The sequence below is a fragment of the Micropterus dolomieu genome, linkage group LG20, assembly GCF_021292245.1.
Source record: "Micropterus dolomieu isolate WLL.071019.BEF.003 ecotype Adirondacks linkage group LG20, ASM2129224v1, whole genome shotgun sequence".
Taxonomy (NCBI): domain Eukaryota; kingdom Metazoa; phylum Chordata; class Actinopteri; order Centrarchiformes; family Centrarchidae; genus Micropterus; species Micropterus dolomieu.
In genome coordinates this window covers 9,008,564-9,023,218 of record NC_060169.1, presented here as the reverse complement: position 1 = coordinate 9,023,218, position 14,655 = coordinate 9,008,564, and the positions used below count along the sequence as shown (strand labels likewise).

The following is a 14,655-nucleotide window of genomic DNA, read 5'->3' as shown; positions in this document are numbered from 1 at the left end:
CGCAAAATGTTGGCCCAACAATAACGGTGCATGATCAGAGATTGTAATACTGTCGTATGAAGAGGATTTAATGGTCTGTAACAGTTTTTGGTGAACGAAGAAATAATCTATTCTAGAAAAAGAGTGGTGTACTGGAGAGAAAAACGAATATTGACGTGCAGTAGGGTATAGGAAACGCCATGAGTCTGCAACCCCATAATTGTCTAGAAAGGACTGTATAGTTTTAGCTGTTAGAGACCGGGTGTTTGCCCTAAGAGAAGAGTGATCAAGGGAAGTATTCAGTGCACAATTGAAGTCCGCTCCCATGATAAGCTGATGGGTGTTAAGATCAGGCAGAAGAGAAATCACATTGGAGATGAATTGGTGGTCATCCCAATTTGGTGCATATACATTGCAAAGTGTGACTTTAGAGGAATACAGAACGCCAGACACAATTACAAATCTGCCCAATGGGTCCTCAAGTATAGTCGAAGGGCTGAACTGCACATTGTTTTGGATGAGGATGGCTACACCCCTGGCTCTACTCTGAAATTTTGAATGGAAGATTTGTGAGATCCAGGGCCTGTGAAGGCGATGATATTGATTCACTTTAAGATGTGTTTCTTGTAGAAACAATACATCCGCATTAAAACTCTGAATACATTTAAATACCTTATTTCTTTTGATCGGTGAGTCACGGCCTTTTACATTCCAGCTTAGGAATTTAACCACTCCATCCTTGACTAGGGAAGTCTTCTTCACTTGGTTACTTGCCATATGGAAAGAATATGAGGATACAGCCTAAAAGCGATCTGGTATTTACTGGAGAAATCTAGAGACAAGGGGGAAGTAATTACATAAACAGAAAAAAGGTGATGTAAAAGTTGCCATGAAAAATAGTAACAACCAGAGTAGAATGCCCATTGAAAGGGAACACAGGGCATTCAGAACTAACCCAGACACTGAAATAGGAATTACTCTGACAGTGCACCTACCCACATCCAACAGGGTTGTGCTCAAGGATATACCTAGCCCTGAGAGCCCTGTGAACATACATGAAGTTATTAGAAGCCCAGAATAAAGTGAAGTCTCCATACAATTGAAGTCTATGTGCCCTAAACTTAAATTGTGTTAAGGGTAAAAATAAAATATATATGAAAAACCATAGATAAATACTAACAAAGGTAAAATAAGGAAGGAGGGCAGGGTGAGCCAACTTTGAATCAATAAATTTGCTAAATTATGGTGTGGAAGAATCCCCTTCAGTTACAGGTATACACTGTGGAACCCAAAATTGAACATGTAAAAGATCACATGTAAAAGATCACCGGGGCGCGAGATAGTTTCCCCAAAGAGGGAGGTAAAAAAGTTTGACATAAAGTCAGTGGGTCTTCCCTGTTCCACACCTTCGGGGATGCCAATAATCCTAAGGTTCATTCTATGTGAGTGGTTTTCGAGGTTGTCGGTTTTCAGTTGGAGGAGCTGGTTTTCCGTGGTTAAAGCGGTGCACCGCTCCTCTACCGTCTGTAGGCTGGATGACATGTCGGTGAGAGCCACTTCCAGCGCCACTATCCTGGTTCTGTGGTCGTCTATGGCGGACGCCAGAGCAGATTGTAACTTGCGAAGTTCTGCAAGAAACTTAACTCTGAAATTTTTTTCCTAATCGTTGTAGTGAGCAGCTTTTCCGTGATCGCTGGAGTAAGTTCAGCAGCCGCAGACTGTCAGTCGTGCAAGCTAGCTCATCCATGACGTTAGCATTAGCTTCAGGTTCAGAATCCGTTTTTGGTCCCCTTCGTGGCATTTTGTGCACGATATTGAATAAGGTATCTCAGCAGTCAACAAGGGGAAGTGGGGAAAAAAAAAAAAAGATTTCAGAAATGGTGGGCTTCACAAAGCGAGTTTAAAAGTCTAGTTCACAGAGCGACTCCCGCACGTGTCTCACCACCTGCAGTGCATACTGGAAGTCCTTACTCATATTCAATCTTAGCAGGACTCTTTTCATTCAAAGCTAAATATTCTGTTTTGAGCTCTCACCATACTGGTTTCAGACATATGCATAGTGTCATCACTGCTGTTACATTACATTGTTTAAACTGTAACTGTAAACAATTTAGTGTTTTGGACGGATGCTGCTATTTTCATTGACCTGTTTTGATAGAATTGATCATTCTCTGCTCATTAAGACACTATGTATTATTGGGTTTGATTGACTGCTGCATGTCGACTGTTCTAGAATGACCTTTCTGAAAGATTCCAGTTTTTCAAAGCTGGAAATATCCAATTTGAGTTTTTACCAGCAACAAAAGATCTTCCACACAGATCTGTTCTGGGCACTGTTTATAATTTATGTTAATAATATTGTCTCTTCTCTAACTTACTGTAATGTCCATCTTTATGTAGATGACACTATTCTGTTTTACTGACTCTGTATAACTTGCTGTTGACAATCTACAACTTTGTTTTATTGCTCTTCAAGATGCACTTGTCAACCTTAAACAAGTACTTAATGCAACTGTACCGTAATAGAGAACTCAGGATGAGGCTAATTTTTCAAAATAATTGCCCCATAGAGTAACTATTTTAACAGGAACTAGGGATGGACACAGTCCTTCAAAATTAAGCCCAACCATACAGTACAGGAGAAACGCATGTATATAAACATGTGTCCCAAGCAGGCACGTACACACAAACACACAAAACCTTTGACTGCAGCTGGCGACACACAGCTAATTGAGATGCGCCAATAAGGTCAGTTAGACTGACACACACACACACACACACACACACAAACATTCACATATACACACAGAGGTCTTAGACATTTTCAAACTTGTTCAATTATTTTATTGAGGTTTTCTACTTATTTATACTTTCAACTACAAATTCAATTGAAACCTTAAAATGCTCCAAATCTTTAATACATTATGGATATTATTCAACTTTTAAATCCCATTAAAGACAATTTCCAACTTTCCCAAGTCTTCATACTCGTATAGTTTTTCAGGTCATATCTTCACGACACTTGGCACTTTCTCACATTAATTCAGTTTTTTCAGATATTTCAGCTAGAAACTTCTGGCTTTGACAGTATTACAATTTTAGCAACATATCTGCTCTTAACCTCTTTAGTTAATGCAGTTCAACTTCGAGATTGTTAAGTAGTGCAAACCAATGCATTTTAGCTTTTTTTTTTTTACTTTTCAGGCATTTAATTATAGCTCTTCTAAACTTTCAGCAGTGTTTTGCAAGTCATTATTAGAATTTACATGTACTTTATGTGGGAAATACAATTTAAACACAATAGTGAAAATATCAGAATCAGCTTTGTTTGCCAGGTGTGTGTACACATATGAGGAATTTGACTCAGGATTGTACATTGCTCACAATGTGCTTACTCATACAATAATACAATAATAAAATCAGACATACGCTACAGTATAGAGAACACATATATACACACTATAAACCAAAACAATATTGACAGATCACCAAATTGCGGCAAAAATGACTTGTAAAAAACAGATACAGTCTTTCTATCAGTCCTAGATTATAGCGATATAATCTACAGATATGCTGCTGCTTCCACTGTCAAACCCCTAGACAGTTTATACATCTGCCCTCGGATTCATCCTATGTCATGGACCACCATAGCACACGGCACAGAGACGTGATACATAAATCTTTTTATCCATAAAGCCATTATTGGACATTCACCACCCTGTATAAAGTACCAAACTCTCTCTACTAATGTCCAATGAGTCAAATGAGTCAAATCCTGTGTGTTTATTCTGAACTTGGAAAATCTGTCTTTAGTTTTTAATAATTATGGTGTGATAATTATGGAATTATCTACAACACAATTCTCAAGATTGACTCTCTCACTACCCTTGAGCATTCAATTAAGAAGAAGATCTCAAACCTTTAACTCAGTGTGCAATTGTTTTCACTGAATGTTGTCCTTTTTTGATTTGTATTTCTTTGTAACAAGCATCTGATCAACAGATCAAAGGCATTATAGTATATATAAAATTATATTATATACAGCCCGAACAATTTATTGTTTTGCAGATAATATTGGCCGATATAAGTTATTTGCAGATATATCTGCATCTGCATTTATAACAGCAGATATATGACTATTAAAAAAAGAAACAGAGTCGGATTCTTCCCTCAGGTCTTGAATAGTTTGCCCACCAGAGGGCGCGCTGCAGCTCCTCTGTTCAAAACACTGCAGCACCACAGAACAAAACATCAGTTGATGGAGCCTACCAGATGGTGAGAAGCTCCTGGTAGCTCTCACATTCAATATTCACAGTGAGTTGATCATCTGTCATGACTTAAATAATAATAAAAACAGCCTTCATCACTTCTACTCTTCTGAAAACATTCATACCAGACTTGCTAGCCCGTTTTTCACTGCACTTTCCCAGGTCTCAGCAGGATGTTTAATGTTACAGTAGGTGAATGGTGGAGGCTAACGTTATGCTGACAGACGTGACTGTAGATTTATTTCTGAAACAGTGCCATACTTCTAGTGAACGGTCCTCTCATTTCTCCCAAGTTCATTACTTCTAAATATTATTTAACATAACTTACAGCAGCTAACGCTGCCTGTTGCTAAATTAGCCACGAGGCCAATACCATGTTTATCAGTAGAGGAGCGGCAACGTTGTTAATGAGCAGTTAAACTATATTGTAACGTATTCTAAATATATCTGCGAGCTGCTTGTCTCTAGTTACAGTCGTTGTGTCAGAAATGATTAAACCAGAAGGGACATGTAAATAAACATGAGCTCAACATGAATCAAACATGGCTTCCTGCCTAACAAAGTTCTCCAACGTTACCTCTTCTTTTGAATGTGAAACGTTAGTGTGAAATCTCAAAGTTGCAGGTCCTCCTTGTAGACAGTTATGTAGTATTAAATTAATTCAACAACAGCATTTTCTCTGTGTCAGTGTATCATAGGCAATATGTTTTAGAGCCAGGTGGTGGTTAGGAAATGGTTTCTCGTAGCTTTGGCTAGAATTAACAGTGCTGTTAAAGGGATAAACTAGAAGTGAATATGCCTCATAGTAGATTACAGATTATATGTAAGGTAATAACTATTGCATGACAAAAATATATACATAATTTTTGCCTATGTAGGAGAGCCCTGTTTACCATTATTATTATAGCAATGTCATGAGATATGATATATGGTATTATTATAATTAGTAGTAGCAGTAGTAGTATATAGGTTGTTTTTTTTATAGTTTCTGTTTTGCTGGCCCCCACAATACACTATTTACTTTAATGTTCATTAGTAGTAGTACTCTAGTAGTAAAATCTTTCTGTAGTTTTATGCATTTGACTCTTATTTATGGGAACTTTAATATATTTTGTTGTACTGTTTATAACAAAAAAGTGTATTTTTACTCATTTTGCAATGGTATCTTGGTGAGGTCTCAACATAACAAAATTTTAGGGATAATCTTTCTTCTCATGCGTTTCTTAAAATCCTCAAATATCTAAATTGCTATCGGACTTCAAAATCCCATATCGGTCGGGCTCTAATATATATTATTTTCTATAATATTAAAGAAAATAATCCACCATACTACATACATTCTAACAATCTCACAAGGCATTTCAGTAACACTTTCTATGAAGGTCATTGCTATAATAACTTATGCATATATTTATAACACGATATAATGCGTCCATAAGACATTATAACAATTGTTATAATCACTTACAAACATGCATTAGGCGCTATAGCAAACTTCATAATGTATTATGACCCTTTGATTTAATGTTTTATAAATAATAGTAACACCAGTATATATGAATGTGCGGCAAGAATCTCCGACCATGTTCCATAACAAATTATAACCACCGACTCTGCCTCGTTATAAATACACTTTAATCGCCATTTAGAATTAGTGATATAAAATGGAATAATAGCTTATAGTAATGTTTAATGTTATATAGCATGTCTTTGTTTGCTTTAAGTAAAGTGTTAAAATATCTATCCCTGTATAATATATTACAGGTGGACATAATACCATATGAACTAATTATAAGACCTTATAACACGTAATTGTTTGCTTTAAGTAAAGTGACACACATTTTGCGCAGGAAAACAACTTTTATTTGTTTCTTCACTTTATGAACAATCTGTATGAATTTTGAACATTTTGCAGTTTAGCACAAAAACACAACATAATTACATCAAGAAAACTCATTCTCAGGGTGGTGAAAGATCGCTCAAGAGAAGACCTGTTGCCGACCTTATAACATCATGTAAAAAGAGGCTCAGATGTTGTCACAGATGAATGGCGAGCCTATGGACAGGCCCTAACAGATGCAGTGGACAATTAAAGACAACCACTTCACAAAACGTAGCCTATTAAAAGACATTTTAAAGTAATTGAATGGGAATACTGTTAGCTAGCGCTAACGGCCTTCACTTTTCCAGCAGTTGCGGAAACAACACACTTAACGGACACACTGTGACCTACACCGCACATGTTCTGCCAGACTGATAACTTACTAAGTAACTTAAATATTTTACTCCGCTAACTTTCACCGTCACGTTCTGCTGCTCACTCTCTCTCATTCATAATCAATTCAGAATCTTCCATGTCCGCTTCGCAAAGAAGTATACTATACTGTGCTATACTATAATGTTCACGAAACGCAAATGGTGGAACCTTCGGAACTGCGGAAGTGCAGTGCACATAACAGAGACCCGTAATCTCTGTTACTGGTCTGTGACCAGTGTTGTATTCGATGCATTTTAACGCTGCTGAATGAATACCACGCTACTAAAATTTCACACGGTCGTCAATATGACTGCGACAGTGATTTTCACCAGTGATCAGCACTCATCGCTGTTTTGGCTCCCTGTGTGCACGCGAAAGAGAGAGAGTGAGTGGCAGAACTGGGGAGAACGTGACGGTGAAAGTTAGCAGAGGAAAATATTTAAGTTACTTAGTAAGTTGTCAGTCTGGCAGACGTGCAGTGTAGGTCACAGTGTGTCCGTTAAGTCTGTTGTTTCCGCAACTGCTGGAAAAGTGAAGGCACTTCCAACAGATCTGTAAAGCATGGTTTTGGCTGCAGTGTAACGTTAGCTAAATTAGTAACGGAGTAATGTTAATTAGTTGCGTGTCATTACTACCTAACTTGTTGAGGAATGAGAACAGCAGGTTGAAGCTAAACTGATGTCCTGTACACATACTGTACATCCTGATAGTTAAGTTAAATTATATTTCAGTGTCCAGAGGAGTCTGACAACTGGTTGTTAAAGTAGGACGCTGGTGACCACGGAGGAGCTGAGGCTACTAAAGTAAATCAGGGATGTAAACTAGTCCTTTTAAGAAATTGAGGAGACATTTCTTTTGGATTTTAATGTGCAAACGAAATGCTTCGTAATTATCCAGAAATTACACAGAATAAAAAATGCATCAAGATGGATCGCTGCCCTCTGAATTGTAATCAAATCGAATCTTGAGCTGGCAAGAGATTCTCATTCCTACTGCCCAAACAGTATTCCCATTCAATTACTTTAAAATGTCTTTTAATAGGCTACGTTTTGTGAAGTGGTGGTCTTTAATTGTCAACTGCATCTGTTAGGGACTGTCCATAGGCTCGCCGTTCATCTGTGACAACATCTGTGTTACGGTGGTGTGGTGTGGGGACAGAGAGGACCCAAATGCAGCGCTCAGATAGGCAGGTTTTATTGGGGGAAAAAGGGGTTGAGGGACTGGAGTTGAGGGTGAGGTGGATGCCGGGGAAATGAGGTGCAGGTGTGGGTCGTTGGCTGGGCTCAGGAGCAGAGGGAGAGAGAGAGAGAGCACACAAGGGGAGGAGACGCAGGGAGGCAGGCAGAGTACAGAGAAAAAAACAGGGAAAAAACAGAAACAGAGACAAAAAGGGAGAAAAAAAAACAGGACACTCACCGTCAGCCGGGCTGCCACCACAATCTGAGCCTCTTCTTACATGATGTTGGTCGGCAACAGGTCTTCTCTTGAGCGATCTTTCACCACCCTGACAATGAGTTTTCTTGATGTAATTATGTTGTGTTTTTGTGCTAAACTGCAAAATGTTCAAAATTCATACAGATTGTTCATAAAGTGAAGAAACATAAATAAAAGTTGTTTTCCTGCACAAAATGTGTGTCACTTTACTTAAAGCAAACAATTACGTGTTATAAGGTTTTATAATTAGTTCATATGGTATTATGTCCTTTACTTAAAGCAGACAAAGACATGCTATATAACTTTAAACATTACTATAAGCTATTATTCCATTTTATATCACTAATTCTAAATGGTGACTAAAGTGTATTTATAACGAAGCAGAGTCGGTGGTTATAATTTGTTATGGAACATGGTCGGAGATTCTTTTTTTCATTGATATAAACTGGTATTACTATTATTTATAAAACATTAAATCAAAAGGTCATAATACATTATGAAGTTTGCTCTAGTGCCTAATGCATGCTTGTAAGTGATTATAACAACTGTTATAATGTCTTATGGACTTATTATATCGTGTTATAAATATATGCATAAGTCATTATAGCAATGACCTTCATAGAAAGTGTTACCAGCATTTCCTACAGAATTTAATGAGACATATTATCATAATAGATCAGAAGTGAAGGTCTGGTATTGCTTTGTGAGGAAGCCTCTGTTGAGCCAGTTGATAATGATGCTCACTGTCTTGCATCTCATCAGTGTGAGTTCCTTTAATCTCAGACCTTTGTTCCACGATTCTCACTTCTCGTTTCTTAATACGTTGACCTTCTGTGTTCTACCAGTAACAAACCCCATATGGTCTCCTGCTAGATGTGCTGTGTCAAGTTTTTAATGATGATTTTTGTATAGTATAGTCTCAGGTTTATGTAAGATGCATGGGCTATAATAATGGTATTGTTACTGAGAGTCCTTCGTTTGTCTGAGTGTATAAACTTAATAACGAAACAATAAACAGTCCAAACTTCTGAATTAAAGCATTGTTATTTATTTTGAATCTTTTTTTGTAACATATCTCACAAAATAAACCCTCTGCCCAAACAATGAGGTGAATCTCACTCAGTTGCCCCTTTGTCCCAGGATGGCTGTGAAGATAATAAATATGGGGAATTATTCATCTCGTGTCATGCATAACTTTTGTGGATCATAATATATGGATGGAGGATGGAATTAATCTGCAGATGCTTTGGTTCAAGACGAGACCAAGTCTTTCTATGGATGTCAGTTTTTGAGCCATGACAAAAGCCAAAATGTGGCCTGCAACAGAACAGATACGCCTTGTTTTTAGCCCATCCCATTGCCGGAAATGCTTTTTTTCATAATGCATATTGTAAAATAGCGAATACTGCTGAAAAGATAAAAATCTAAGCTTAACGATAAGCTCAGTCAATGGCTTTGTTCAAATAGTAGAGGGGATTTCAATGGAATGCACCTGCTCTTGTACTTTCAGCCCACGACTGCTAGTTGTAGGCGTAGCGCTATACAGCGTTTTTCAAATCATCAGAAAAACCTGCAGACTCATTTCAATGAGGCTAAGGTGTCTTTTTTTAACTGAAGTATGTAGGCACTTTGTAATTACAGATTTATGATATCTTACAAATCAGCAATGCAAATAATTAGTAAATGCAATTAGGTATATGGAAAAATATGAAGCCATCAATGAAATTTTCTTAAACAATCTACTAACTAGGCAACATAAGTTTTATGCAGCCTACTACATCAGTCCAAAATTTTCTTGCACCAAATGCATAACTGCTGTGCACTCTGGATGATATACACCTCTGGAGTGACCATCATTGTTGACTCGCTTCCTTAGCCCTCCCAAGGGTTGATCTTACAAAGTGCACTTCCCTTATGATGGCAGTGGGGATTCAATGCGGGCATGTTGAACGACTAAAACAAATTGGTTTTTAACAAATTGTGAATCACTGCAACCACAGGAGGTCCTTGAGCAAACAGTCATAAGTGTGCACAAAAATATTAGGCTGATAGGTGTTGTAGATATGCACACACATCCAAACCCCTCCAGGCCTATGTCTGGTGGAGATAATAAATTAATTCCTCTGAATGACTCGGGTCATCTTTTAAATTGCTCGATGCACAAAATTAATGAATGAATGAAGGTAAAACAGACGACAGGATTTTTCTGAAAATGTAAAAATGTTTTATTTGTTGTTTGAAGAAATTACAGTTTACTGCATTGTAAAGTAGTGAGTGTACAGCTTGTGTAACAGTGTAAATTTGCAGTCCCCTCAAAATAACATCACAAAGCCATTACAAGATCTCAGGTGTGGATGGGGAGCAGGGGTGTTAAATTTGGTGTTATCGCTCTCATACTGGTCACTGGAAGTTCAACATGGCACCTCATGGCAAAGAACTCTCTGCGGATCTGAAAAAAATAATTGTTGCTCTATATAAAGATGGCCAAGGCTATAAGAAGATTGCCAAGACCCTGAAACTGAGCTGCAGCACCGTGGCCAAGACCATACAGTGGTTCAACGGGACAGGTTCCACTTAGAACAGGCCTTGCCATGGTCGACCAAAGAAGTTGAGTGTACGTGCTCAGCCTCATATTCAGAGGTTGTCTTTGGGAAATAGACGTATGAGTGCTGCCAGCATTGCTGCAGAGATTGAACGGATGGGGGGGTTAGCCTGTCAGTGCTCAGATCATACACCACACTGCATCAAATTGGTCTGCATGGCTGTCGTCCCAGAAGGAAACTTCTTCTAAAGTCCGCAAACAGTTTGCTGAAGACAAGCAGACTAAGGACATGGATTACTGGAACCATGTCCTCTGGTCTGATGAGACCAAGATAAACTTATTTGGTTCAGATTGTGTCAAGCGTGTGTGGCGGCAACCAGGTGAGGAGTATAAAGACAAGTGTGTCTTACCTCCAGCCAAGCATGGTGGTGGAAGTTTGATGGTCTGGGGCCGCATGAGTGCTGCTGGCACTGGGGAGCTACAGTTCATTGAGGGAACCATGAATGCCAACATGTACTGTGACATACTGAAGCAGAGCATGATCCCCTCCCTTCGGAGACTGGGCCGCAGTGCAGCATTCCAACATGATAACGACCCCAAACACACCTCCAAGACGACCACTGCCTTGCTAAAGAAGCTAAGGGTACACGACTGGCCAAGCATGTCTCCAGACCTAAACCCTATTTAGAATCTGTGGGGCATCCTGAAACGGAAGGTGGAGGAGCGCAAGGTCTCTAACATCCACCAGCTCTGTGATGTCGTCATGGAGGAGTGGAAGAGGACTCCAGTGGCAACCTGTGAAACTCTGGTGAACTCCATGCCCAAGAGGGCTAAGGCAGTGCTGGCAAATAATGGTGGCCACTCAAAATATTGACACTTTGGGCCCAATTTTGTCATTTTCACATAGGGGTGTACTCCCTTTTGTTGCCAGTGGTTTAAACATCAATGGCTGGATGGCGTGTTATTTTGAGGGGACAGCAAGTTTACACTGTTATACAACCTGTCCACTCACTACTTTACATTGTAGCAAAGTGTCATTTCTTCAGTGTTGTCACATGAAAAGATATAAACAAATATTTACAAGAATGTAAGGGGTGTACTCACTTTAGATACTGTAACTATAATGCACCATTCTTTCTTTTAAATTATAACGATATAATTTAGAGGTTTGACTTTTCTGTATAATGAAGTTTTAAATCGAATGTCTTTTTTTATTCTTTTTTGTAGATTTATTTTCTGATAGTGTTATCACATATGAGCCATAGCAGTTACCTGCTAACCTTAGTTTCTATCAGTCATACCATATAAATGGCTCATTATATGGAGCAAATTATGAATCAACAATTTATTTGTTGTATAAATTGTCTCATTGGGATTACTTTGATCTACCCAGTGTCATGGTAGTCAGGAATCATATGATTTCCAAACGTTTAATGTGATTTCTTTTTTCAGGTGGCGGGTCTGTTCCGAGACGGCAGTATTGGAAATGCAATCAACATTGTGGTTGTTCGACTCATCCTACTGGAGCAGGATGAGGTAAAAACCTGTTTATGTTGATGAAATGCGGTTAATTTTAGATTACACCAGCTGAGCAGTAAAAAAAGACCTACGCATTATTCCTCAAATGTGTAATTAACATATTGTGTATATAAATTTTTATTTTAGATTAATTTTAGATTACACCAGCTGAGCAGTAAAAAAAGACCCACGCTTTATTCCTCAAATGTGTAAATAACATATTGTGTATATGTGCAGTGATGACATGCATTAAGCTTAAAATAATTATTTCAAACTAACAAGGTGAATTGTAATTCAAAAATAACCCACAAAGCCTAATCCTAAACTATGTAGTGAACCTGAAGTTGTTTTGTTCATTCATGTTGTCTCACTTGAGCGAAAAGCTAACATTCCTTTAAAGTAGTTCTATTTTATTTTACAGTAAGTCAGCAAACAGATATCCATTTTAGCGCTGCTAGCTAGTTTTCTCAAGTTTGCACTAGTGAAAAAACAGGACAGGAAGTCGGTCAGACAGACATTACCTTTGAACAGAGCTAGGCTAGCTGTTTCCCCCCTTTTTCCAGTCTTTATGCTAAGCTAAGCTAACCAGCTGCTAACTGTTTACCGTACAGATACAAGCTTGATCTCGATCTTCTCATCTAACTCTTCGAAAGAAAGCAAATAAGCTTATTTCCCAAAATGTTGAACTCTTGCTTTAACATTTTTTGTTCCCAAGGTAGTTCAGATTTTGAATATTAAGTCAAAGCCCTAATGCAAAGCCAGGGTGAAAGGCATTACAGCACAGATACTCTTCAAGTTTTGATGTTGAAAAGACCAAATTCTGAAGTAATTTTCCTGCTTCTTTTTTTTAAATGAACAGGGTCCTAATTTTCAATGTGACCAATAAAACTCAAAAGCAGATAGATTCATGAATGTTTGTCTTTTTCTTGTATAAGTATTGTAATGCTGTTTAGTCTGTTCATCCTTTATGATATCTGGTCTTCTAGTGCCTTATCCATTAGCTGAGTTTATTTATTAACACTGTACATACATAGTAAATTGAAATTATGTATTTGAATAGTGACACCAACTTGTTTTACCTTTTCATTAGTTTTTGATGCATTGGAAATGGAATAATCTAAATACAAAATGAGCAAAGCCCAGTGAATTAATTTGCTCAGACGTGTTAATTAAAGTTTACAAGGCAATTTAAAACATTGGAGATAGACATTTTCTAAAATAAAAATAACTACTAGAGTAGCTGTGACTGTCATTTATCACCTATATTATCTAAATGAAACCTGTATACATACATTTTATTCTTTGCATAATCACATTCATAATGACTCATAAGTATATTCTACATCTGCTTTTAGTTGGTCGGCAGAAGTCAACACTTATCAGATATTGTCATTTGCAGTAGCAGATAATAAGATGTAGATGTGACTGGGTCAAATAAAAAAAGAGAGATACTTATTTGCATCACTAGTTATTCTGATCATCATGTGTGTAAATTCAAAAGCACGTGTGAAGAAACATGTCCTGGACCATTAAGTTTATCTGAACAAACTGTAAAGATCTACAGAAATTTACTACAGACAAGGATGATGTGAGAATGGCACAAATCAGTGTTGCCAAAAGTTGAGTGACATATTACCTTACTTTTACCTTCTCAATGTCGATGCATGCCTTTTGACATCAAACGATGCAGCCTTTTAGCTGAATTGCTCCAGATATGCAACCTAGATACAAATTTTTTACTTGTCCATGTCATGTTGTCTTCCCTTCATCTCAATGTTACATTTGTATAACAGGATGACTTAAAGATTACACACCATGCTGACAACAGCTTGAACAGCTTCTGCAAGTGGCAGAAGAAACTTAACATGAAAGGAGATGAACACCCACTCCACCATGATGTGTCAGTTCTGCTCACCAGGTAAATAAAAATGGTCTTCCAAGATATTTTAATCATCTTTAGTCATTCCAGAGCAGTTATAGATTTACTAATTTAGATGGTTGCAGAATGAAGAATCAAAGCTGTATGCATCTGAATCACAAACATGTAGTGAATTGTACTGAATTAACTATGCAGTTAATTGAAGTTAACAACATGTGGTTGTTGTATGTATATACAGTGCCTTGCGAAAGTATTTGGCCCCCTTGAACTTTTCGACCTTTTGCCACATTTCAAGCTTCAAACATAAAGATATAAAACTGTATTTTTTTGTGAAGAACCAACAACAAGTGGGACACAATCATGAAGTGGAACGAAATTTATTGGATATTTCAAACTTTTTTAACAAATAAAAAACAGAAAAATTGGGCGTGCAAAATTATTCAGCCCCCTTAAGTTAATACTTTGTAGCGCCACCTTTTGCTGCGATTACAGCTGTAAGTCGCTGGGGGTACGTCTCTATCAGTTTTGCACATCGAGAGACTGAAATTTTTGCCCATTCCTCCTTGCAAAACAGCTCGAGCTCAGTGAGGTTGGATGGAGAGCATTTGTGAACAGCAGTTTTCAGTTCTTTCCACAGATTCTCGATTGGATTCAGGTCTGGACTTTGACTTGGCCATTCCAACACCTGGATATGTTTATTTGTTAACCATTCCAGTGTAGATTTTGCTTTATGTTTTGGATCATTGTCTTGTTGGAAGACAAATCTCCGTCCCAGTCT

General features: G+C 37.8%; 1 protein-coding gene across 3 annotated transcripts in view; it reads left to right on the top strand.

Moving 5' to 3' along the window:
• LOC123959365 (A disintegrin and metalloproteinase with thrombospondin motifs 7) overlaps nt 1-14,655 on the top strand; it is a 98,122-nt gene that overhangs the window by 19,472 nt on the left and 63,995 nt on the right. For all 3 annotated transcript variants that reach the window (XR_006822279.1, XM_046033373.1, XM_046033374.1), the window contains exons 5-6: nt 11,933-12,016; nt 13,792-13,916. Coding sequence is in view for 2 of the 3 variants with exons in the window: in XM_046033373.1 (XP_045889329.1) it covers nt 11,933-12,016; nt 13,792-13,916 (209 nt within the window). In the remaining variant the exon portion in view is untranslated. The remainder of the gene's footprint in view (nt 1-11,932; nt 12,017-13,791; nt 13,917-14,655) is intronic.